This window comes from Desmodus rotundus, chromosome 12 (assembly GCF_022682495.2).
Source record: "Desmodus rotundus isolate HL8 chromosome 12, HLdesRot8A.1, whole genome shotgun sequence".
NCBI lineage: Eukaryota > Metazoa > Chordata > Mammalia > Chiroptera > Phyllostomidae > Desmodus > Desmodus rotundus.
In genome coordinates, this window is record NC_071398.1 from 1,314,290 (window position 1) to 1,339,168 (window position 24,879).

At 60.0% G+C, this 24,879-nt stretch overlaps 1 protein-coding gene across 4 annotated transcripts in view; it reads right to left on the reverse strand.

Annotated features, from left to right (window-relative positions):
* Positions 1-24,879, reverse strand: part of ZNF536 (zinc finger protein 536) — a 329,458-nt gene that overhangs the window by 144,613 nt on the left and 159,966 nt on the right. For all 4 annotated transcript variants that reach the window (XM_053916155.1, XM_053916158.1, XM_053916156.2 and 1 more), the window contains one exon: positions 16,901-19,060. In XM_053916155.1, the coding sequence (XP_053772130.1) occupies positions 16,901-19,058 (2,158 nt within the window). In that variant the 5' untranslated portion in view covers positions 19,059-19,060. The remainder of the gene's footprint in view (positions 1-16,900; positions 19,061-24,879) is intronic.

Consider the following 24,879-nt stretch of genomic DNA (forward strand, 5'->3'; position numbering starts at 1 on the left):
AGGGCCGAGGGACCAGAGAGCCAGGCAGGGCTCAGAGCAGCAGGACTTTGGTCCCCTGACCCTGGGAGAGTCGGGCGGCACCTCTAGGCCCCCAGGAGGCCCAGGACCGCGTGCGCACACCTTCGGGAGCAGAGTTCAGAGCCCTAAAAAGGGGGCAAGGGAGCGACAGCGTGTGCTGGGCTCTCCTCTGTGCCACGCTGCCTGCTTCGGCGCAGAGGACAAGGGCTGCGAGGTTCCCGGGACGGTCACGGAGGAGGCTCTGTCACCCACCTCACCGCCGTGTACTGTCACACACGGACTGGGGAATCCCGGCCAAGGCCAGGGCCAGGCCTGCCTGGGGGCTGCCCTGGACCCCCGCCCCCGCGGCACTGACTGGAGCCCCCTGACTCTGCTTGGCCCCAGGGGCTGCTGCTCGGGGTGTGTGAGCAGAAGCTGGCCCCAGGCACCAGCAGCCCCAGCCAAGCAGTGTGAGAACACGGAACCCTCCCAACCTTGGAGCGTCAGCCCAGGGGCACCCGGACGTTCAGACTGAATCAGCCAAAATGACTTCATAGTAGATATTTCTTCACATCTGATTCTCAGGGTCAGACATAAAGCTCTCTCCTGGGAAAAACAACACCCCGATTACACGCGGAATCAGCTCTCTGCACTGTGAGCCAGCAGCACCCTGGCCCGCACCCCCGGGCGCTGGTCCAGACCCGCCCACCAGGCTGCCCAGTCCGCCGGGACAAAGCGGCCAGGACCCGGGGAGCGCACAGGGCTCTTCTTCTTTCTCCTTTCTCAGTGACTAGGGGCGGTGGCCCTTTAGCGCTGGAGAGAATCCACAGTTTCATTTCTATGGAGTCAGAAATCTGGGACTCACCTGTCTGGTAACGACAGAGGATCCCTGAGGCGAAGGGAAAGACCTTTTTTAAAAAAAATTCTAGGTGGTGATAACTACCCTGCATTTCCACTCGATTCTCTCATTCATCAACTAAACCCGGGAGTTTGGGCTCCCAGGCTGGCCCGCTGCCCTCGGCAAAGCCCCGTGAGAAGACCCCAGCTCCGGGAGCCCCCGAGCAAGCATGCCAGACAATTCCCAGGTTGTGGAAAAAGTGACAGGACCCATCTCTGCTTTCTCCGGGGCAGGGGGAGAGGAGGATGAATTCTGCTGAAGGGACACATGTATCTGAAGGGGGGCCAGAGCATCTTACCCCACATCGGGGAGGCTGCTGGTCTACCAACAGCATGAATGTCCCACCACTGCGTGGGGGGGCAGGTCACTCGGCACCCTAGTCCCACTGGCCCGAACACCAGCCCCGGCTCACAGGATGCAGGTCCCAGTGGGGAGACAGACTTCGTACCAGGGGAGCCCACACGGGACAACCGCCAGCAGCTACTCAGGAGTGAAGGGACGGTTAGGGACCAGCAGAGCGCGGGGCCCACAGAGGTGGGCTCTGACCAGGGGTGGGTGCTCAGGGGAGAGCGGAGAAGGGTGTGGCTTTGGGCGGAGAGAGCGAGGGCCGGGCAGGCCCACCCAGAGGGCCCACGGCGCCGTGAGCAGAGCGGCGCAGCGAAGGAAGCGTGTGGGTCAGAGTGGCCTTGGGACCGACACCCGAGGCCGGCAGGTGAGGATGGCCGTCTTGTAAGAACTCACTAGAAGCTTCCAGACATTCTCCCCTCCTCACTGGGGGTTGGAGGAGCCGCTAAGAGAAGTCAGGCCCGAGTGGTCCCATCAAGCCCTGTCTCCAACCACAGGGGCACGCCACAGGCTGGGGGCAGGTCTCCCCCCTTCCTTCTGGGCTCCAAGTCAAACCCACAGAACAGCCTCCGAAAGGGACCATGCTCTGCGCTGAGCCATGTCCCTCTGTGAACGGTGTCCCCTTCTGTGCAGTGTGCCCCCCACTCATCAACGTGTTCCCGCTGAGAGGGTCCCTGCACCCCCGTGACACACACATTAAATCACTGTTTATCTACTTAAAAAAACACTCCTCGAGGAGGACCAGGCACCCCTAACTCAAAGGCCGCAAGGCCAGCACTGAGACCGACATCACTGCGAGCCAATGACGTCGCACAGGACACAGCAGGGTCCCTCTGAACGAGGGGAGGGGAGACCAGTCGCCACAGACGGAGAAAGCGGGAGGCGCCTGGCCCCACCTTGAAAGTCCTGTCCTCCTCACATGAACTCAAAATCCCGAATAAAACCACGCAACGAACTTCACCGCAAAGTGGCACGTTCCTGGGGACACTTCAGGAGCGGCCCAGCCGTGCAGGGGTCGAGCAAAGGAGACGGGAGGAGGCAGGAGGGCCGTGCCGGGCTGGGCCTGGCCAGGGTTTGGGGGCAAGTGAGAAGGGGGGGCCCTGCTGGGCCGCTCTCACACATGCGCCCAGAGGGCGTCCCCCGTGTCACTGAGAGTGGCAGCCCGAGGAAGAAGAGGGCAGCGGACATCCGAGATGACCCCCCATTAGGGAACGGCTATAAAAATAACGCCATACTGTGGCCTGTCCATTCGATGTCACCACGCCATGCCAGCCGGACAGGCCAAGGAGGAGACCACACCTCAGCGTGAACACAAGATGCCCCTGAAGCCGAGTTGTGGGGGAAAGAGCAAGTCGGAGGATCTATAGTCTGCGCATTTATGGGGAGGATGGGAATGGAAGGCGGGGAGGAAAGGATGGGCGGCGGAAGGTGACTTGGGACTCCATCACGAGGGACGGTACCCTGCCCCTCGCGACGGCATGGACGGACCTGGGCAGCATTATGCTGAGTGAAATAAGCCAGTCAGAGAAAGACAAGTCCCACGTGACCTCACGCATATGTGGCATCTACAGAACAACCAACCAGCGAATGAAGCACAACTCTGAGATATGGAGAAGGGACTGCGCTTATCAGAGGGGAGGTCTGGGGGTGGGCAGTGTGGGTGGCAGGTGGACGGGGTGGGGACAGGCCACTAGACTTACTGTGGTGGCACTGTGCGGCGTGCGCAGAGATCGAAGTTGGTGCCGTGCTCCGGGAAGCCACCTGACAGTCTACGCCGGTGCTACCTGAGTTTGTTAAAGGAGGAGGGAGGGAGGGAGGGTGCATGGCCTGAGGTGAGACCAGCTGGGTGACTGACGGCGCAGCAGCGGGAGCCTGGGGACAGAGGGGACAGGACGTGGGCTCTGGGTGACACTGTCCGTTGTAACCGTTCCCTTGGCTGTGAGGGCCCAGCCACCGCCCTATCTGGGTGCTGGGTGACGGTGACGAAAGATGAATCTGGAATAGTGATTAATAACCGGTGATCCGCTCCTGCACCGCCTCTGATTGTAAATATCAACCGTAATTAATAGTAATCAGCGTGAGCAGGACGAGAACCCAAACTGCTCGCGCGCACCGCTCGGGGCTTCCCGCAGCCTCGCCTGGCCGTGCTCGGCGCCCGGCACCCGATGGAGTGGGAAGGAGGTGCGGGGGGAGTTTACCCAGGACCAGGCCAAGCCACCCCGGGACCCCGCTGCTCCCCAGGTACCTGCCGGAGGGGGCACCGGGGAGGGAGGACCATGAGGGGCCAGAGGGAGGCCCACTGCTCGGCGTCTCCACTGGCAAATCCCCTTCGTCCCTCCCACACACACAGACACACAGGGCCATCGTCCCCCGACACTCTGCACTGGCTGCTCACTTCACCTCTGCCTCCGCTTGCCCCCCACCCCCACTGCCCGCCGTCCTGCTCTGCAGTCACAGACTTGAGTGACAAGGCCCACGTCCCCCACGCACCTGGGAACACATTCAGTGAGCATCCACCGTGTGCCGGGCACAGGGCCTGCCTCTGGTCCTAACAGCCTTGCAGCCTGGAAACCAGCATCTGCCACGGAGCAGGTGCACGTCTGGGGTGCAGCGATGTCTCGCTGAAGGCAGCCCTGGGGGAACTGAGATCTGGACCTACAGCGGCCCGGCTCCACGGTACCTGTGCTGGGAGGAGACAGCGCCACCAGCTGGGACGGATGGGCACCAGGGCAGCGCACTGTGGGTGCTCGACACCGTGAAGGGACAGCACCTTCCGAGGGCGGGGGGACACCGTGGGACAACTGGGCCGCTCCAGAGACAGCCCGTCCGGCCGCGTGCACTCCCTTCAGGCAGGAGTTAGGGTTCCGACAGGCGGAGCGGAGCGGAAAGATACATTGGCGATGATTTCACGTGAGTCAAGTACAGAGTTAAGGGCACGGACTAGAATTGTCCCCTTGATGATATCGATGGGAAAAAGGATGGGTTCCCCCCCGGCACCTGAGCCTGGAGGTGCGCTGATCCATCACGGCACAGCAACGCGGTGTTCCCACAGGAGGCTCCTCCATCACCGCGAACCAGCCACTTATTAATTTCTGCAACAAGTCCTCGACTTCATTACTCACTTCCCAGATCGCACAGAGTGTTTACATAATCTCTCTCCGGCTGCGGGAGCCACATCCCCCGGCAGCCGTGGCAGCGAGATAGTGGGCGTCATTAGGGATGGCGATGTGACCAGCCCGCCACGCGGTGCAATTACACGGCCCTGGCATCCGCCCGACTCTGCGGCAGGTACTCCTGAATGCAGGGTCGGAATCTGCTGGCAAGATGCTGACCAGTAAAGCACATTTTAACTTAGCACCGCAAATAAAACTCCACGCCATATGGCTGCTGGGGAGCACTCTCAGCTTCTCCGAACAGCGGTGAGGACCAGGCAGGAGGAGGCGTGTCGGTGGCACGCTCACCCCGCACCGAGGCTGCCGCCGGCGCACCCGGGGTGCCCAGAGTGAACAGGCTGTGTTGCATTTTTTAGGTAAGATCGTCCAAGGTCCTCCCGGGAGGAAGTGCTGCTCTGGGCCCCGAGAAAAAGCAGAAAATCCCCCCAAAATAAAGCTGGCACTGTTTGTAAAACAATGGAGCGTCTCCACTCACCGCCGCTCGTGCACACCCCCTGACCCTTCTCTTTCCGCCCAGGCAGAGCTTGGGGCTCAGGTCACAGCTTCTCCACGTCCCCAGCCAGTGTCTCAGCAGGTATGTCGCTGTCACCTGAGACAAGCGGACCAGTTGCCACAGGTGGCTCCTCCCCAGCCAGCTCCCCTCTCAGAGGCCAGAGCTCCCCCACCTGGGCCCACAGGGCTCCGGAGACGCCCGGGGAACCTGACAATAGTCCTGCAAGAGGGACCAGCTTCCCAGAACACCACCAATGTGGTCACGCGTGGACGCCGACTGGGTTCTGTTGTCACTACTTTGAAATTCTCACTAATTCTGAATAATTTTGAACAGGACCCAGCTTTTCACTTTGCCCTGAGCTGGCCCTGCCCACTAGCTGGCTGTGAAAGGTGTGTGGCTTTTCACCACCTGCCACACGGGCCACAGCCAGGCCCAGGGACGAGGCGGGCTGACAGCGTGCCCCTCCGTCTGGGAAGGAAGCAGCACCCCACCTCTGAGCTCTTCCTCCCAGTCACCCGGGACCCCAGGCTCACCCCGAAGGAACCTCAGACAAACCCCTGACCAGTCACCCCTGAGACTGTCAGTCACCCCAAACCAGAGAAGCTGGAGAAACGGCCACCGCCAAGAGCCACTGAATGGGACACGGTGATGAGGGTGTGGCCAGTGGGGAGGTTGGAGCGGATGGGACCACCAGGGAGCTCTGTGCTTTCTGCTCAGTTTGGCTGTGATTCGAACACTGCCCTAAAAAATAAAGTCCATTAATTTAGACCCAAAGCTCACTGTGGTGGGCTCTCTCGGACGGGACCCCCGAGCAGGTCAGGACATCAGGAAGGAACTCAGGAACCCTGAGCGAAGCGCAGACTCCACTCCGTCGATGAGGACATATCGGTACAGACTCATCCCAGGGGACAGACAGCCCCGAAATGCGGGCGGGGACTCCGGTGCAGAGCTCACAGGGAGTCTGGGCTTTCTCCTCACACCTTCTCTGGAGATCTCACCCTGAAGTGCAAGCTTACTAAGCCCCTAAAAAGGGGGTGCAGCTGAAAGGGCTGTACGTGAGCCAGCAGGAGGGGGTGGTGAACGGGATGGGGCACAGGGGACGCTCCCCTCCCCACGGCCCCACTGTCCCCTCAGTCCGCCACCCACGGCCTGCCCAGGGACAGCCTGAAATGGCCACATACTTTAAAAATGACTTGTGCCCTGGCCGGTGGCTCAGTGGGTTAGAGCGTTGTCCCGATACGCCAAGGTTGCAGGTTCGATCCCAGGTCAGGGCACATGCGAGAAGCAACCAGTGAAAACATCAATAAGTGGAACAACAAGTCTCTCTCTCTCTCTAATCAATAAAAAAAATTAAATGACTTGTACTCATAGAACACGTCTTTAAGACACATATTTCCCCTGGAGGCTATACTGGGTGTGGCTGAATTCTTGGGCTGCCTCCCCGCCAGCTAACTGCCCTGCTTCGCACAGGTAAGCCCACGCAGCGGGGCCGAGGAGCCAGCTGAGGCCGTCGGGGAAGCGGGATGTGCCCAAGCCCATCTGTCACCTGTGTGTGCACCGCAGGGCAGCCCGCCTGCCTCTGGCAGCCTTGGCCCCCCCACAGTCCCCTCTCCGGACCCTGAGTGGGCGCATTTCATGACTTATAAGCTGCTGGATACCCCCTTCGGGAGCTGCCTCCATCAGCCAAGGGCTGTCGGTCACCCCCGGGGCAGACTGGGGTGTTGGCGGACCTGAGGGGATGGGTTCACCTGAGAGCCAGGGACAAGCAGAGGTCTGATGACACAGAACCACCTCCTCTTCTGTCACATTTACATCTAGAGAGCTGGCTCGGTCAGCACTGCCTTCGGGGGGACACTGACCACCTGTGTCCCCCCCAAATTCCTATGTAGAAACCTAATCCCCAGTGAGCAGGGGTTAGGAGGTAGGGATTAGGAGGTGGGGCCTTTGGGAGGTGCTTAGGTCATGGGGGTGGAGCCCTCAGGAGTGGGATTAGTGTCCTTACTGAAGGGACCCCAGAGGGTTCTCCTTCCACCACATGGGGACACAGTGACAAGGCAGTCACCTGTGAGCCAGGAAGGGACCCTCGTGGGACTCTGAGTCTGCAGACACCGAGCCCTCGGCCTTCCCAGCGTCCAGACTGTGACGGATGAGCGTCCCGTGTCAGATACCCGTCTACAGTGTTTTCGACCGTAGCTCCAGCAGACTAAGACACTGCACTGTGGCACTGGGACTGCAGCAACTGCCACAGCCCTGAGATCTGGGCGCTGGGCCCCCCGAGCCCCAGGGAGGGGAGAAGTCCCCGGGAAGCCTGGAGAGACCTCACCCTTAGGAGCAGGTGTAAGGACCCTGGCTCACCTGGCCGTGCTCAGCCAGGAGCTAGACGGTGAAATCCTGCCTGGTGTCCTCCAGAGCCCTCACGCCAAGCCACGGCATCCTCCCCCGCACCTCTCCCACCCATGGGCCTCAGCCTCCGCACCTGCCCCTGCCCAGCCAACCAGGATGTGTGGGCACCAGCATCCCCACCTCCCCCAGCACACTGGCTCTGCCCCCATAGGCCCCCTGACTCCTGACACCTTCCTCAGCAAGCCCTTGGCTGCCACTCCCAGGCCATGGTCCCCCCTGAGCCACACGCTGGCTCCCCGTCCCTGCTCCCCTGAGACACAGGACCAGGCTCTGCCTCCTCCATCGACCGAAGCCCAGAGACCTCATCTTCACTCCGTGTCAGCTCAGCCCCGGGCTGTGTTCAGCACCAACACGGGTTTATTTCAAAAATGCGCGAGACCACCCCCAGAAACATGGACAACGGGACTGACCCCTGGGATTCGGCCCCTGACACCAACCCCCGCACCTGGTGCTGGATGGCTGAGCACTGGCCACGGGGGCAGCTGCCCTGCGGGTGTCCGCTCCGGGGGCAGGACCACACTCCCTACCCCCCCACTCTGCAGGCCCAGAGCCTGGCCCACACACCAGCCCCTCCACCCTCCTCCTTCTGCCTGAGCTGTGGGGAGAGGAGCTTCAAGAGGGCCACACATTCTCGCTTCAGAGGACAGAGCTGTGGCCCCTCAGGACACCCGGGGGCCCTCCCAGGTCCTAAGTGCTGACCAAAGCCGACCTGTGTCCCTGTCCCCCACACACCATGCCCTGACAGTTTCCTCTCTGGCTTTACAGTGCGGTGACTAGGACGTGGTTAGAACTTCAGGGAAGGGACGGCCCTGTGCAGTGCACACTCAGAGGCCGTGGAGTCCGGTCGGCCCCAGCTGCTCAGGGACCCGGTGTCAGGACCTGCTGAGCGAGCGCTTTGCCCTTGAACAACCACACAGCCTGGGGGGCCGTTCCCGTGGAGGCCCCCAGCTCAGGAGGGAGAGGCCTCTGCGTGGAGGGCCCTGCTGGGTCTGCGGAGACACCCCCCACTCGGGGCCGTACCCCAGAAGGTCACTGTGCAGATGGCCGGGAAGACTCAGGTGCACAAATACAACCAGAGGCCCGTCCTACCCCGCTCCACTCGCAGGGACTGGCTGTGTTCAGTGACGCCGACTTTCCCCTCCACGTCCCTGGGTCTCTGATATTTACTCTGAGGACAAAGAACGTGTGTGAAGTTTTAGGGGAACGTACAGCTGTCGCTCTGGAATAGGGGTCTGCAGTAGACAGCCCGTGGGCCGAGTCGGCCCGTCACCTGCTTTTGTAAATAAAGTTTTATTGGAGTGCGTCATGCCCTTTGATTGACGACAGAGCTGAGTGGTCACCATGGACACCACTGGACCTGTGAACACCTAAGTACTTATTACCTGGCTCTTTACAAAAGCATGCTGACCCCTGTGCAGAACATCCAATGACAAATGATGCATGACGTGTATTTAAGTGAAAACTGTGTCACACAGAGGTACGGGCAGCATGTCCCTCTCTCATCAGACACATCTCAAGGCGCACGTGTGACATGATGGGTCGGGCGTGCAGACGTTCGGCGTGGCTACTGCAGAGCTGTGGTGGGCGTGTCTCTTTAATTATTTTTCATTTATCGGCGTTTTCTAAATGTCCAAGATGAATAAGAATTACTTGATAGTTTGAAAAAAATGAGAATGTCATGCATGACACAAGAATAGCAACAAAGAAGTCAGTAAGCATCCCTCTTGGAGGAGGTCATGGGTCAAGGTCAAGGATGTGTGTCAGGGATCAGGGCCCAGCTGGGCAGGGGCTCTGTCCAGCCATAGCTCCTCCCACCATGGGAATTGTTCTGTGTCACCCAGCAGCTTGGCTGAGGGATCACTCCGACTTCTCAGGGCAAATTACTTTTAAAAAATTAAGACACCTATTGTTGCCACGAATGTAACAGAGTATATTTAGCAGCAGAGAGGAAGGCGCATCTGTCCTGTTCCTCACAGAGACAGCCGTGCACACGTGTCGTGTTGAACGAAACATAAGCAAGTTGGAAATTTTCCAAAATGCCTCTCACAGCGACTGAGGAGGCCGGGGTGCCCACCTCCCAGGGGCGGGCTCTGAGCAGCGCGGGCTGGGCCGTCACCCTAACGGAGAGAAGAGGGCACCGACGGGGACCGTTCCACCCCAAGGCACACAGCTCTGGGCCGACGTCAAATGGAAGGAAAGGATCGCACACCCTCTAAAATCCAGATCAGCCAGTTAGCTGAGCCAGGGAGGGAAAGGGTTCCTCTGTGGAATGTTCTAGATGCAGGGACAGAGTAAAACTTATGACGGTTTCCCAAAGGTGTGCCCTGCACCTGCCCTGAAGGCCAGTGACCAGGCGTTACATGGCTCGGCCCCCACCGGCACCCCCACGAGGGTCCCCGTCCAGGTGTGCTGTGGGCAGCCCGGCCCAGGGGCGGCTTGCGCTGTGCTGCCACGTTCTGCAGACACACGCCACTGGCCACACAAGAGCCCAAGGCTCACGGCAGCAGAGAGAAGGGTCCCACAAGCGGCCAGGCCCTGGACCACGCTGCCCAGGTGGGAAGGGGGCCAGCCTGAGCACAGGACATCCCCCTTTGTGCCTGGGCCCCCCAGCTGGCGGCCAGGGGCGTTTGGACACATGCCATTTGGGGCTCCTCAGCGTCTTTAGAAGACAAGGATCCCAGAAAGAAGCAGCGAATCTTAGTGCTTCCCTCGGCCCCGTTTGTCACAAGCCAAGCCGCCCCGCTCTCAGCCTTTGCCCCCAGCACCTTCAAGAGGCGCGATCTTCATCTCTCCCGTCACACGAGCCAGCCTGTCATTTCAGGCCCTGTTGGGGGCCCACCACGCACCCACAGCTCACCAGGGCTCAGGTGGACACAGCAAGCAAAGTGCCGTACAGAGTAAGTACGTGGGGACACCCCCCAGAAGGGGGCTGCTTCTGCCAAAGGGAAGCAGCACCAGTCTGGCCAGGGACCAGCTGGCCAGGCCTGGCAGGGAGAACAGCCAGGTGCGGACAGGGAGGACCTGCTCCAGCTACTCGGCTCCCGGAAGCCCCCGCGCCCGGCCCAGGTGCCTGGACGCTCGGGTCCTGCCCGAGAAAGCAGCACCAGAGCTCTGCCCACGCCCGGCTCCCCCGAGCTCTCTGGGATCGCCCACGGCTTTCAGAGGAGGGCCTTCCAGATGGTGCCTCGTGTCGACGGCGCCAAGCTCCACAGCTTAAGTAAATGTTGCTGTCGCCCCGTCCTGCCAGGAAAAGGCAAGGGGGACCCGCAGCTCGTCTGGGCTGCTGCAATGCTTCACTCCCGGGGAGACCGGAGAGCCGCCGCCCCCCCGCCCGCACCCTGCTGGAGGGCCCCTTCCTCTCCGCCTTTGCAAGCCTGGCTGAGCCCCTCCTGCTGCCTCGGCCTGCCAGCCCGGTCTGCGAGGGCACAGGGATGAGCCTGCCACAAGCTGACAGAGGAGGGGTGCCGGAGGGGGCGAGGAGCCCAGAAGGGCAGCAAGCGGGCCCAAGGGTCGCAGATGGCAAAGGTTCCAGCCCAGTCATCACAAATGCGGGGCGACTGCGCAAATCCAATCTCCGGGTCTCTGCAGGTGTTGCTCCACCCCCTCCGTCCACACGGCGAAGCAGCTCGACAGGGAGAGGAGCTCGCTGCTGGCGCACTTGGCTGACCCCACTGCTCACACGTGCCCACGCTGTCCCCGCACCGGGCCCTTCCAGACCTCTCCACTCCCCATCTCAGCAGCTGGCAGGTCCCGACCGCCTCCCCCCGGCCCCGTGGAGTCCTGAGGGCCCCACCACAATGAGGGCGTGTCCAAGCCTGCCCCTGTCCCCGGCGCTCCGACACTTCGGGCACCTGCCCAACCTCCTGCACTGGGGGCAGACGTAGGAACTGGCCGACGTGGGACGCAAGGGAGCCTTCACACCCCACCCGCTCAGAGGGTGCACCGGTCTGCAGGGCTCCAAGCATAAAGCCAGAGAAGGCGTTCAAAGGAATGAGGTGGCAGGGATGTGGGTAAGCAGGAGGACCCCCGCGTGCCCCCAAACCGAGGCTGCCCTGCTCTCCAGAAGTGGCTGCGGGGCATGCGTTCCTGGTGACCTGCAGACGTGGCCAGTGCCTCGGTGACAGGTGGCCCTGGGCACTCATAGCCCCTGCTTTTGGCCACACAATCAAGCAGAGGCCTCACGGCACACCTCATCCGAGGTGGTGCCTGGGACCCAAGCCTGGGACCCCCGTTCTGGTGAGTGGGGGTCATGCAGAGAACACGTCTCCCCTGTTTGGAAAGCAGACGGCTTCCTCGGGCATCTCGGGTGGCCTGTCCCCAGTGGGTCTGTGTTTTCCTGCCGCCGTAAGCCGGGACGCCCATGCGTGTTGCCGCCCCTCACACTGCCGTGGGCACCGAAGGCCACCGTGAGCACTCCAGGCTTCTCCCCAAGCAGGACCCCAGCGGGGACGCTGGGGACCGCCCCGAGGATGCACAGGGCGGAGCAGCGTTCTGGGGCCCCATGGACCATGGGCTTTGCCCCTGGGGTTCCATGTCACCAATCTCATAGCATGCTCGGGGCAAAGACCAGAGCCAGGGCCGCACCTCTCCACTCAGTGACAGCAGCCCAGGCTCACAGCTACGTGAAGGGACGAGAGAGGCCGCACAGCCTTGGGGGGACCCTCAGTGTCCCCAGCAACCGTTCCAAAGCTGCCCCAGTGCATGGGCCAGTGGCAGCTCCCGAAGGAGCCACTGGTCAATGTCCACCTCCCCAGAAGTTGTAACTTGGAAGGTGGGCACCTTGAGCCCGGCAGCAGCCCACACCCCAGAGGGCACAGTGCCCCCTGGCCAGAGGGGCCTGCTGACCGGTCCCCACCCGACCCTCCCCAGGAGTCAGTCGGCCAGCAGCAGCCTGGGCCCAGCCCCCTACTCTGTAAACCCCCACAAACATGGGGCACCTGCACACACATGCACGCCGGCAGGACAGAGGGGCTGCTCGTGGTGCTCGGGTCTAACAGCTGAGCTTTAAAGGAGCGAAGCTTTTCATCTCACTGAACTGGCTCCCACGTCGGGGCGGGGGAGGAGCAGGAGGGACAGGGGCCTTCCCCACGACACTGGACTTCACGCTGAGTTTCAGATGGTCATCTGCTCAAAAGGTCCCTCTGGAAAATGAAATCATCCCTGTGTGGCATCCCCAGTGGAGTAATTCGAAGTTACTAATTTTATCTCTTAAAAAAAACTTGGTTTGTTTTTTTTTTCTTTTCTGTTTTTAATAAAAATAAAGAAGTATATCTATGGGAAAGCACTGCCTGGCCTTCAGTTGGGTTAACAGTTTTTAAGTACATTTGTCAGCGGGGTTGTTGTTTTCCAAAGTTCTGCTCAGCAGCAAGATGAGTCTCCACCATGCCCAAGGGGGTCCCCTGGCCCTTTAATCCCCCTTGGGGGTGAGGGAGGTGCTTGGAGGGAGAAGCCTGAGGGGACAGCTTCCCTGCAACCACCTGGGGAACTTCCACTTCCTTCCCCTCCGCCAGGCGGGGGCCAGGGCCCGGCTGCCAGCCTGCACCCCCGGCCCCCTGTTGCTGCTGCGTCCCCCGGCTCCAGCAGAAAGTTTGGCTTTTGCTGCAGGAAGCAGCTGGGCCAAGCAACCAGCGAATGATAATGACCTCAGAAATCTGCTGTTCGCTCGGCAACAATAGGGTGCTCAGTCTACTGGAAAATTGTGTTCATCAGCTAACTCTGCTCAGTTACTAATTGACATTGCCAAATATTTTAAGAACAATTGGAATGCACAAGCAAAAAAAAAAAAAAATGAAGATCTTAATCCTCAGACTTAAATTTTTTCTTTTTTTTTTTTCCTTTTTTTATCCCCTTCTTTGGGGGCCTGGATTTGTTTGTGTGGAATAGGCGGCAGGAAGGGAGGAGGAGCCACAAGAGAAAAAGAGGTGGAAAAGAAAGACAATCTATCATATCACTCTCCAGCCGTTGTAAATCGAGGGGGCCCCAGCTGCGGGCCTGCCCGGCTGCGGTCGAAGGGCCTGCCCAGGACGGGCCCGCCGTGGCAGGAACACTGGCACGTGGGAGACCCCGCCAGGCTCCAGCCCAGCTGACCAAACAATCCTTGTCCACCTCAAAATCCTAACCGGCAGCACCAGGGGTTAACGGCATTTTCATCTCTGCACCTCCCCCTGGCTCTCCTCACGGAGCCTGGCGGGCCTTCTTTAATGAACAGAGGCCAAGGTCCCCGTGACCCCCTGCCCACCACCTACACGTCAGTTAGCCACCCAGGTGGACGGGAACTGCCCTGTTGGAGGTGAGGAGCAGTATTACTTCTCACTTCACCAAGTTTTAAGTCTTCTGATCGTGCTGTCCAAAGCCAAACCCAAAGACACGGGGATGGGCCGTCACTGACTCCCAGTGGCACTCGGGCCCCAGCAGGGGCTCAGCTGAGGTTTCAGGGTGCCCTCAGTGCGTGGGCACGTCAGCCAGCAGGGAGGGGACCCCGACACAGCCGCCCGCGCCTCCAGGGTCACAAAAGAGTAGAACTGAGACGCTGCCACCTCCAGATCACTTCCCTTTGCCTCAGAGTCGACGGGGCTGTGGAATGATCGATAAGTCGCACCGGGAAGACAGAGGGGAGGGCCGGGAAGAGGTCCGGAATAGGCTTTGTCCGTTTTCGGTGAGAAAACGCTGTCCCTCCATTTGTCAGAGGCCCTGGCTCTCGCCATGGCTCCGAGGCTCGGTTCTCAGCGGTTTGGAGAGCCCAAGAACAAACATATTTTCTGGTTCACTGCGATCATTTTCACATGTTCACTGATTCAAACATTCTTTTGCTCACATAACAAACAGCTGCACCCACATTAGCCTGGCCAGTGGCAGTCGCCCATCTCGGCAATAACTGTTTGATTGCAAACTTGACCCTTTCTGCGGCTCGGTCTGAGCAAGACATTTTTACACAGCCACTCGGCTCCCAATCCGCGCAAAGAATCGCATCAGATAACAAAGGCTGCCTCTCTGCTCATTGTGAGCCTTCTTCTGGAGACCTGCTCTAAGAGGCTCTCTGTAAAAAGGGTTTTTATGATGAATTCAAAACTACTATCATGTTAAGAGCAGCAATTTATAAAGAAGAATTCACTGGTTAAGATCTGAAAAAATAGTTTCTCAGGCCCTACTGACCCAGTTTTCAACAAGAAAAAAATCGAGTGATGGAAATTAAGTTTCGCGACATTGTTATGCAGTCTGAGAAATGTGTGGCGCCGTGGTGGGCACTCGTTGCTTAACAGAAGCCTTAATAAGTGCTGCTTTCTCTCCTTAAGGGCTTAAAGATTTTTTTCCCCTCCCCTCCACCTTGTGGGTTTTCTCCCTAACAGGTAATCACAAAATACCCATTGTGCCGCAACTTTTATTTAAATGCTTAGGCTAACCACACTTTGTCCGAGTCACACTTGTTGGGGGTAACAGGGAAGACGGACCCGATGGGGTTAAGTTAGGGCGCTAATCCCGGGCAACCCCACCCGCCCCGCCGGGGAGCTGGCTTGGGCTGTGTGGACGGTAGGCCTGCCGATTTTGCTCCTCAGCCAGAAAATTATGAAAGGGTCTCATTTGAATATGAAGAAAACAAAGAAGTCAACCAGAAGTAAAGAATCCAGTCTCCACCACCGTAAATAGTCCCACGAGGGACATAAAAGGAAGGCAATGGCCTCGGCTCTCGTGCGATTCTCCTCCGAGTCCGCAGGCCCGTGGTTTCCTTTAGGTTTTTCTCTTTTTTCCTGAGAGTATTTAGAGACATGGAAGCAACGGGGAGGAGTAGTACGAGGCTACCACTCGGCCAGAAGGTGAGAAAAACACGGGAACACGACAGAAATAGAGCCGAGCATGTGGTGTCGGAATATTCCGCGAGCCCCCGGCGTGGCAGCAGGCTGGGACGGGACCGGCAATCTGTCGGCACGCATGCCTCCCACTCAGGAGAGCCGGGGCGCGCTCTGCGCTGGGCCCCTCGAAGGTCCCCCATCCCAAAGCACCGAGACCGCAGTCCCCGGATAGGGGACCTCTTCAGAGGAGGCCGGAAACAGCCCCTGGTGACAGAGAGACGCCTGGCACTGTGCACCCATCCCCAGCGCCCTCAGGCAGCGAGCTGGCACAGCCTGCCCTGGGCTACGTCCCTGGCAGGCAGCGGTCACTCTGCGGCGCAGCCTCGCCCTCCCAGGCGCTCTCGGCCCCGCGCGACTCCTCACACTTCAGAGATCAATCTCGCCCGCGTCCAGCACCGCGGAGCAGACAGCGTGTTTCATGGGTATTTAAGCAGCGGCATTAAGTGCTATCGGAATCTCCAGAATGTGCGGCTCAGATTTATGTCTTAACCATTCTTTACTGGTCTGTAATAAGCCAGCAGGCTCCCACTTTATTCTCATACTAATTTCGCCCTGGAAGGAGGGTTATAGTGAAGCATGACAGTAACAACAGAACCGAGCCGGCATCCACTTCATAACTGCAGCAGCCAACCGCCTCCCTCCTGACGTAGCTGCCGCAACCCCGAAGGGGGGAGACGCCAGGGAGGGGGAGGCGAAACTTTCTGCCAAGGACCCTCCACCGTGCGCCACCGCCTCTGTCCCTGCGGGCGAGGCGGCCGGGGCCTTGAGGTGCCTCGAACCGTCTTTCACTTTGGAGACTTAATGGCTGGTCGCGGGAATCGACGTTGCCATTAGTTACAGGGCATTTGTTATGGCACGACTTCCTCTGTCGTTAGGCTGCGGGATGATTACGGCATTAGCGAGATGCTTTCTTTAGAAAGGGCTCGGGATAGGACTTTCACTGCGCTATCCATTAGGAGGGGCTCTGCCAGCAGGGACGGCGGCAGCGGCTGACCTGCTGCTAGGTGGCAACTTTGTTTCGCCGTCTTAGGCTAGTGAGGTGTCTGGTTTTTTTCTCCCCCAAATGGGGCCAGGAAGCATCAGCGTTTCCCAGACGCTGTGATGACAGATTCTCTGCTTTGCTATTTTAGACCCCAAAGCTGAATATCGCCCCTGGAACGCAGCGCATTGTGAGACGCACAGTTGCGCATCTGGGTGTCTTTCCAAACCGGCAGAGGACCCTGGCGGGGCAGCCAAGCTGCCATTCTGGGCGGGAACCCCGCACGGGTGCAATCTGGGGAGGGAGACTGGGGTTCCCACCTGAGAGAATCAGTGGAATGTACTGGAGGGGCAGGGGGGGGAGCGGGTCCGAACTTACAGGTTCCCATCCCCCGTGGATGGGGCGGGACGCCAGCTCCCAGGCTCTGGGCAGGAGGGGATGGCCTACGGGGCTAGGGCACGCAGGACGCGGCTCGGGCAGGCACTTACAGGGAAGGGTGGGCACGCCCCATGGGCAGCCGTGCCGCCCAGAAGGAGGGCCAGCTGACTCTCCCGATATTGAGTGCTCAAAGGAAGGCTAGCAAGATGAAAGGACAGCCTTCCTCTGGGGCAGGGCAAAAAGGCCAGGTCCTCACGCACCCACCAGCCAGGCGACCTCAGACCCGACCTCAAAGAGCAGCAAAGCACTGAGCCCCTGCACTGAGCAGCATCTGGGCAGGAAGGACCCTTGCCAGCGGCTCCTCCCCCACCCGCCCCGGCAACCCACCTGAGGAGGACGGCGAGGAGGGGTGCGGGCTGTCCTCCTGCGCACTCCCGGTCTGGGAGAGCCCACCGCCGACCCCGCTCTCCTCGGTGACGTTGGAGGAGCCCGGCGTAGTTGAGCGGCTCACCGACTGGGACTCCTGGTCACTGCCCGAGCCGCGCCGCTCCTCCAGGCCCACGTGCAGCCCGTCCTCCTCGGCCTTGCGGTCCCGCTTGTGCACGCGGGAGTGCACGACCACCTGGTGGTAGGTGCGGAAGACGCGGCCGCAGTCGGGGCACTCCGTGGGCTTCTCCTTCATGTTGCCGGCACCCTGCAGGTGGTAGTCCAGCGCCTGGCTCAGCCCGTGGGACAAAAACTCCCGACCGCCTTCCGAAGGGTCGAGCTTCGCCGGCAGCTCTCTCTGACTGGCCACTTTCGTGCCGTGGACCAGGTCCGCGGGCATCTTCTGCTTGGAGCCGTCCGTCCCCACGAACACGTACTCGCGCTTCTCCTTGTCAAATGCGACGCCCACGTTGGCCAGGGCGTCCTCCTGGCCGCGCTGCAGCGGCCGCTCTTTAGACAGGAAGCCGTGGTCCACGGCCACGCCCCGGGCCATGAGCTGCCAGGCTTGGTAACTGTTCACCGGGTCCATCTCCGCCGCTTTGGCCGCCGCCTGCAACCGCTCGATGCAGCTGGACTTCAGCGGCGGCACCAGGTTGAGGCAGCCCAGGAGGGAGTGCTTGTCGCCCTCAGGGACGCCGTGGGCCACGCTGGCGAGGGGGGACAGCAGCTTGCCCAGGACCTCCTTCTCCTTCAGGGGCAGCTCCCCCTTGCCGTAGAGCTGGCCGGGCTCGCTCAGGCCCGCCTTGTCTGGGGCCATGAAGCCGCCCTGCAGGCAGGACAGGTACCTGGAGTACAGGTTGGCGTGGGTCTCCTGGGACATGCCGCCCAGCGGCGCCGGCCCCTCGGCGTCGCCAGGGGACTTGTTCTTCACCGACAGCTTGTTGAGGTGGACCTTCATGTGGTTCTTGAGGAACCAGGGCTCCTTGAAGCGCCGGCCGCAGATCTGGCAGCAGTGCTCGAACGAGTCCTTGTGCTTGCGCATGTGGCCCTTGAGGAACCAGGCCTGGCTGAACACCTGCCCGCACACCTCGCAGCGGAACTCGTTGGCCGCCTGCTCGCCGCCGCCGCCGGGGCCCTGGCCCTGCGCCGACTCGGCCGTGATGTGCGCCTTCTCCACGTGGCTGATGAGCTCCTCCTCCTGCGAGGCGGCGAAGTCGCACAGCGTGCACTTGTAGGGCTTGTGCAGGATGCGGATGTGGCGGTCCAGCTCCTCGCGCTTCTTGAACTTGCCCTTGCAGAAGGTGCAGCGGAAGCCAGCGGCGGGGGCTGCCGCGTCGTCCTGCGCGCCGCCGCCCGCGGGCTTAGGCGAGGGCGCGGGGCGGGCCGCGTCGGGCGGCGCCAGGTGGCAGGCGGCGGGCGGCGCGGGCTGCGCGTGCGCTGGGGGCTGGAGGTCGGGCCGCGGCGGCGGCAGGCCGCTCCTCAGCTGCTTGTCGCGCAGGATGGCGCGCTCCTCCAGCTCGTGCAGCAGGCGGTTCTCCTCGCGCACGCGCCCTCGCCCCTTGCCCAGGTTGCCCAGCTTGTGGGTGCGCAGGTGGATCTTGAGGTTGCCCTTCTGCGCCGCCCGGTGGTCGCAGTAGGGGCACTTGAAGGGCTTCTCGCCCGTGTGCGTGCGCATGTGCAGGGACAGGATGCTGTTGAAGCGGAAGCGCTTGCCGCACAGCGGGCACGGGTACTTGCGGTTCTTGCGCGCATCGTCCTCGATGTCGCTCATCTGCGACATGATGCCCAGGTTCTGCCCGTTGAGGAACTGCTGCAGGTCGACGCGCCCGTTGAGGCTGGTGTCCACGTCCCGGCCCAGCGGGCTGGCCAGCAGCGCCATCGGGCTGCCCATGGGCTGACCGCTCATGGGCACGTGGGCCTTGTCGTCAAGGGCCGCGGGCGGCTTGTCCTCCGGGCTGGGCCGCGGGTGCAGCTCCGGGAAGGCATGGCTGAGCTGGGAGGTGATCTGGTGCAGCTTCTGACTCATGGCATACTGGCCGTTGAGGACGGGGCCGCTCCGGCGGGGCTCCGCGTCGGCCGCCCCCGAGGACACGCCCAGGCACAGGCTGGCTTCTTCCATCCCTGCAAATGGAGAGAGAGTTCAGATCTGGGCCTGGAACCACGCTCGGGGAAGCACCATCCTCCGTGGGGCATGGCATTTGCATGTCCCGCCTTACCTACGCCTCGTAAGGCCGAGGAATTACAGTCGAAAACAATAATAAAAAAATGAATTATTAAATGCCAATTATGCAATATGGCTGTGGTCCTCCAATTTGTTTTGGCGATAGATCGTCCTCCTTGTATTTTCTATTTGCTGACTGCAATTATTCATTCACACCTAAATTATTAATGTTTTACCACCTCAACACCTTACAACGAATCCGGGGTGGACGTGGTAGTCTTCCCGCCCCCGCACCTCGTGGCACCCGCCCCTGTAGGCTCGGTTGGAAGTTGGCCTTGGAGCAGAATGGCTTTCACTGCGACACCAAACACACTCACTTGGAACTTTTGTCTCTGGAACCCACGTTCGACACACTCACCACTCTCAGACGAAAGAGATTATTTTATGTTTTGGCCAAAAAAAAAACAATGGCATGATATTTACTGATACGTAATAAAACAAGATAATGTTTTGGGAAAAAATAAAGTAAAGGACAGGCTTTAGAACAATAAAAGGGATTTTGCTTTAGTCAACAAAAAGTGCAGTAATATCTCATTAAGCTGATTAGTATGCTGCTTAGAAACAGTACTAGGTGCTGTAACACATGATTATAATCATAAAAATCCTTCAGTGTTTGCAAGGAAGCATTAACGAGGTATATTAAATTTTAAGGAGACTGCGAGTAGCAGCTTTGCAAACCTCGGAGATTAGGATTTAACCCTTATGTTACGAAACACTGTTATTTTGTCATTTGTTAACTGTGCCCACCAACAGAAGTATAAATTATCTCCCGGCGGAATGGTAGCGGATTATCCCAAGGGGCCAAATCTGGGCAGGGCTGAGGGCTTCCACCACAGAAGGACGCCTCTGCCCCGTCCTTCCCTGGGCGTGACACCCAAGGCAGGGACCTCCACTGGGCTCACAGAGATCTCTTAAGGAACTAGATAAAGATCAATTAAAGTCCAGGGAAGATGCCGCAGGAAGTCTCACCAAGTCGGAGTGTTTTTAATAACTTTCCCGATACACAGTAATGAGTACAAATTGTACCTGCAGAATGTGCTCGGCAGAAAATTAGGACTCAAAGCTGTTTGTTAAACACTAGCGCTCGGAGCTGGTCCTCGCCGTCCCCTCCAGCTGGTGGAGAACAGCTAAGTCAGGCCACTCAGGGCGGGACACCGTGAGCCACCCCCCACCCCCACGTCTCAGCACGTGCGGGACTCGGCTCAGAAAGGCCAGGAACCCACGCCTGGGGTCCTTCTACTTCCGGAGCTGTCTTCCCCCCGAGGGAGCCCAGGTCTGCTTCCTGCCATTGGACAGACACTGTGCATCTGTCCTCTGCACATGCCGGTGTGCAGCCGTCTTAGCCAGCCGGGGGCGGGGGGTAGCCCCTCACCCCAGCCAGGACTGATTCCTGAGCCACACAATTCCCCGGAGGACCTCGGGGACCAAGCTCAAGTATGGACAAAGCACATTCTGCAATGGCGGAGTCTGCTGCCCTCCGTCCTTCCTGCCAGGCAGACTGCGTGTGGTGTGGAGGGTCTCCAGAGGGACACTGGCTTCCCCAGCCAGAGCATGGGGCTGGGGTCTGCCATGCACAGGAGGGGAGAGGCAGACCCGGTGACTGTTTCCGGAGCAGAGAGAAAGCACGACCGTGGTGCAGGCCGTGGTGTCCATGGCTGACGGCAGCAGGACAGCTGGCCACACTCACGTACATGGCACACGGGCACCTGCCATCAAAGCAGCCTTCCAATTGTCCGTCTTTACTTGCTGTTTCTGGTGAGAGTCACATTGGAGAAGCCCACTTTGGACCCCAGTCAGAAAGGAGTCGTTTCCCTCGGAGATCCTTGCACCAACTCCACAAGTTTGCTGGGAGCCCGCGGGGAGCCAGGCCCTGGGTCGGGGTCCTCGCCCGAGCAAATGCAGATCGTGGCCCTGAAGCCATGTAGGGGCTCCGAGTCCCACCGACAGCTCTGGAAGCTCGGGACGTCCGAAGCCGAAGCCGACGTGGCTGGCCCACTTCCAAAGGCTACCCAACTGGCCAGCTCAGAAGCCATGAATCCAGGAAGACAGGCTATGTTCAGGTTGCGGCCAGCTCAGCAGGGGGCACGGGGGCGGAAGGTGCAGTCCTGCGAGCCTGCAGCTTAGGCAGGACCAGGGGAAGGCTGCCACCCCTCCCCCCCCTTACCGCATGTGGTGGAGAGGCAGCTCAGCCGGTCAAATAGTGAACATGGGAACCTTCAAGTGAGGTTTGGGCATAGAATTCTCTCACTGTTAGAAAGCGTTTTTCAAGCAACAGATCGTTTTAAAACAAACCTTCAAGCGACTGGTCAAGTGCCAGTGCTGAACACAGAATGTTCTACAATGTGTGAAGGCCAGTCGTCTGCTTCTCCTCACACAGGTCTCAGCTCACACGGCCCCACCCACGAGGCCCTCTGTGCGCCCTTGTCTGAGGCTGACGGCCCAACCTCTCTCTAGAGCACCCGCTCACTCTGTTCCTCGCAGCCCTTAGCACCGGGGAGAGGCTGGGCGTCCACCCTTCTCCGTGAGGCAGAGTCCCGGCTGCCTGGGTCACATATGTGGTCTCAGGGATTCGGTATTTGCCCACGGAATGGGTGAATGAATGAACAGACCTTAGAGACACAGCCCATAAAAGAAGGTGAGCCCCTGCTCTGGCCGGGTAGCTCAGCTGGTGAGAGCGACATCCTGATACTCCAAGGTTGCGGGATCGATCCCCGGTCCGGGCACATTCAGAAATCAACTGATAGTGCGTCAATAAGAGGGGCAACAGATCAGTGTTTCTCTCTCTGTCTTTCTCTCTCTCTCTCTCTCCCCCCACTCCTTCCTCCCTCTCACTCAAATCAATCTTAGAACATTTAAAAAAGGGGGAGCCCCAACCGTATGGGCCCCAAACTCAGCTCCGCACAGGCCTATGGACACCCGCAGTCTGAATGCGTCAGAGTAGGAAGGGCCTCTGGCTCCCACCTGGGGGCCAGAAAGGGCCAAGGGAGACTCCCCCCACCGTCCAGGTCTTTCAGCCCACACACCCGCAGGCACCAGGAGTCGGAGACCAGCCATCACGGGACCCATGGGAGGACTCAGGATCCCGCAGAGCTGGCCAGCCCACCAGGAGATGCCCTGGGAGTGTGGCCTTCGATGGGCAGAGTTCCCCATCTCAGTCCCCTCTGTGGGAGCCGCCACCCATGGGGCCACGGCGGATGCAATCTCTGGGCCAGCCTCACCCAGGCAGCCACTAGACTCAGAGCAAGGCAGGAGCGCAGGTTCCTGGGACAAGCAGGGGACCAGCATGCTGTCCCTGGGCCGAGGCTGCTGAGGCGGGACGAGCTGGCCCCTGGCCTGGGACTCACAGCCCTGGTGCAGCCCTGGTTTCTGCAGCCTCGACACCCGGCCTGTCCAGCATCCATGTGCCTGGTCTCCGTCAGTCAGGCAACGGCTGCAGGGGACCCTACGCACCTGCCCTGGAGGGGCCACACAGGCAAGGCTGCCGACCACAGGGAAGCAACGAAAAGCCTCCTGGGAGGCAGAGCGCAGAGCACAGGGAGAGGAGAAACTCTCACAGCTGAGGGCGCAGGTGTGTGTGAGTGTGAGTGTGTGCGTGTGGGTGGGTGTGAGCACAGGTGTGTGTGTGCAGTCGCTCTCACTGTCCGCCTTCTGGAGATGCACAGGAACGCTTCACTGGGAGTCCAAGGGGGCGCTTGTCCCACTGTGAAGGGGCCGGGCCCAACCGCAGCCCTAACGGCCCCCGGGGCGGGGGTGTGGGGGGCTGCCTGCGGGGTCTTCCCACAGCTGGAAGGTGTCCCCAACCCCAGGTGTGGGGACACGTACCCCCGTTGGAGTCACACTGCTCCTTCACAGGCCCTGCGGTGGAGGTCGGTCAGCATCTCGGCCACCAGTGCAGACATGCCCCGCACGGCCACTGCTACCCATGGCACTTGGTGGCATGCGCACAGCCCAGCCCTGGCACTGGGCCGATTGCCCCGGCACACGGCAGCTGTGACACCCACGTGAAGCAGCCAGGAGCCAGCCAGGGTGGCCACGGTCCCGGCCTTCGGGCAGCCCAGCGGGACCTTCTGAGCTACCGGCACAACTCACCCGGCCCTCTCGCCAGGAGCGAAAGCCTTCGCACGGGGAAAAGCCAGTGACCTGACGACTGATCGCTGAGAACCTCCTGCCCTCGTTTGGCGGGTGGCCTCTGCCCACAGCGTAGCAGGAGAGAGCACTGAGCCCCGGCCAGCTGGGCAGGTGCGACTGACCCACTGCGGAGGGCAGCGGCACGTCGGCACCGAAGCTGGACAGGTGGAGGCCCTTGTACACTGTCCAGTCTGGAAACACACTGACATCCCCCACCTTCTGACCTTTCCTGGGGTCACGGTGGGGTGCCATGGGCACCCAGTGCTGTTATCCTACTGTCCGCACTGACCAAGCACAGGGCTGGGGCTCCGTCCCGGCCACCAGGGCCTCCTCAATGCCAGGCGGAGGTGCAAGGCCCCACAGGATGCATGGGGGGGGGCGGGGGGGCTGGAGGTTTTGTCCCCCAGCTCAGTGATCCCCCATTCCTTGTGGGGGCAGGTCCTCAGCCCACGCAGCCCACCACTGGGTGCCCAGATTATCAAAAGGCATCCTTCGGCACCACCGCGTCATCCGGTGCCCGAGCCACCCGCAGCCTTTGACTGTGCTGATGGTGATTTGGAGTCCGCCTTTCCGCCTTCAAGGCCATTTCCTGTGATGCCCACGACAAAGTTTTCACTTAACTCTTCCAGTGGAGAACTTAATTGTCTCCCTCCCTCCAAGTGAAATTTAAAACTATCAGGACACCAGAAAAGCCAGCTGCTCCAAGTCTAAATAAATTCTACACAAAAACACAGTTTCATTTTGCTAGCACAGAAAAAAAAAAAAGTAATCTTATGAATAGTCCAAAAAATATAGATCTCGCCAGTAAGAGTTTTATCCTTATACCATGAAAAAGAATAGTTGGGAAATAAAATGACTTTCAAAATAACCATTTCAACGGGATTTTTAAAAATCAAATATTGTTGTCTAGCCAAGCACAACTAAATATTCCCTTTTTCATCAGCGTGGGTGATGGCGCTGGCTCAGAGCCTGGCAGAGCACACAGCGCCCGGGGGCTGGGCGGGGGAGGGGCCGGGGGCCCCAGCACCAGCCCCAAAGGGGCCCCACTCAAAATACTGCCACAGTGCACTGTTCCGGCGACAGGGAGATCTGCCTTCCTGGGGACGCCAAGCAGCCGACCCTGCTGTCCTCACTCGGGGCGAGCCGTGACGAGGGCCACTTCTCCCAGAATACAATGGCTCTCATTAAACGCTATTTCCCCCATTGTCGTGGCTTGCCCGCGGAACTGAGGCTGTTACGAGCACAATGCCCCCCTGTTCTGAAATGCGGAGCACCAGACTCCCGCACCTTTTCAGGGTCATTAAACAGCTGTAAACATTATTACAAAAATAAACCGGAGATTTCATGCTCAAATTTGGGCCCCGAGCTCGCTGTGCTGAGCAAGAGCCTTTCTTCATGCCTTACAATCAGTGCTGGTGACATTTAGGCACCCGCACAAATGACATCACGGGCACCACTGAGGTGGGCAGGGGACCGCAGGGTTTACTTGCCGGGTGATTAATGGATAAACAGGGAGGGCAGCACGGTGACCCGTGCCGTTGTGACTGGTGTGCAGACAAGGCTATGGGACAGGGCCAGAAACAGTTAAATC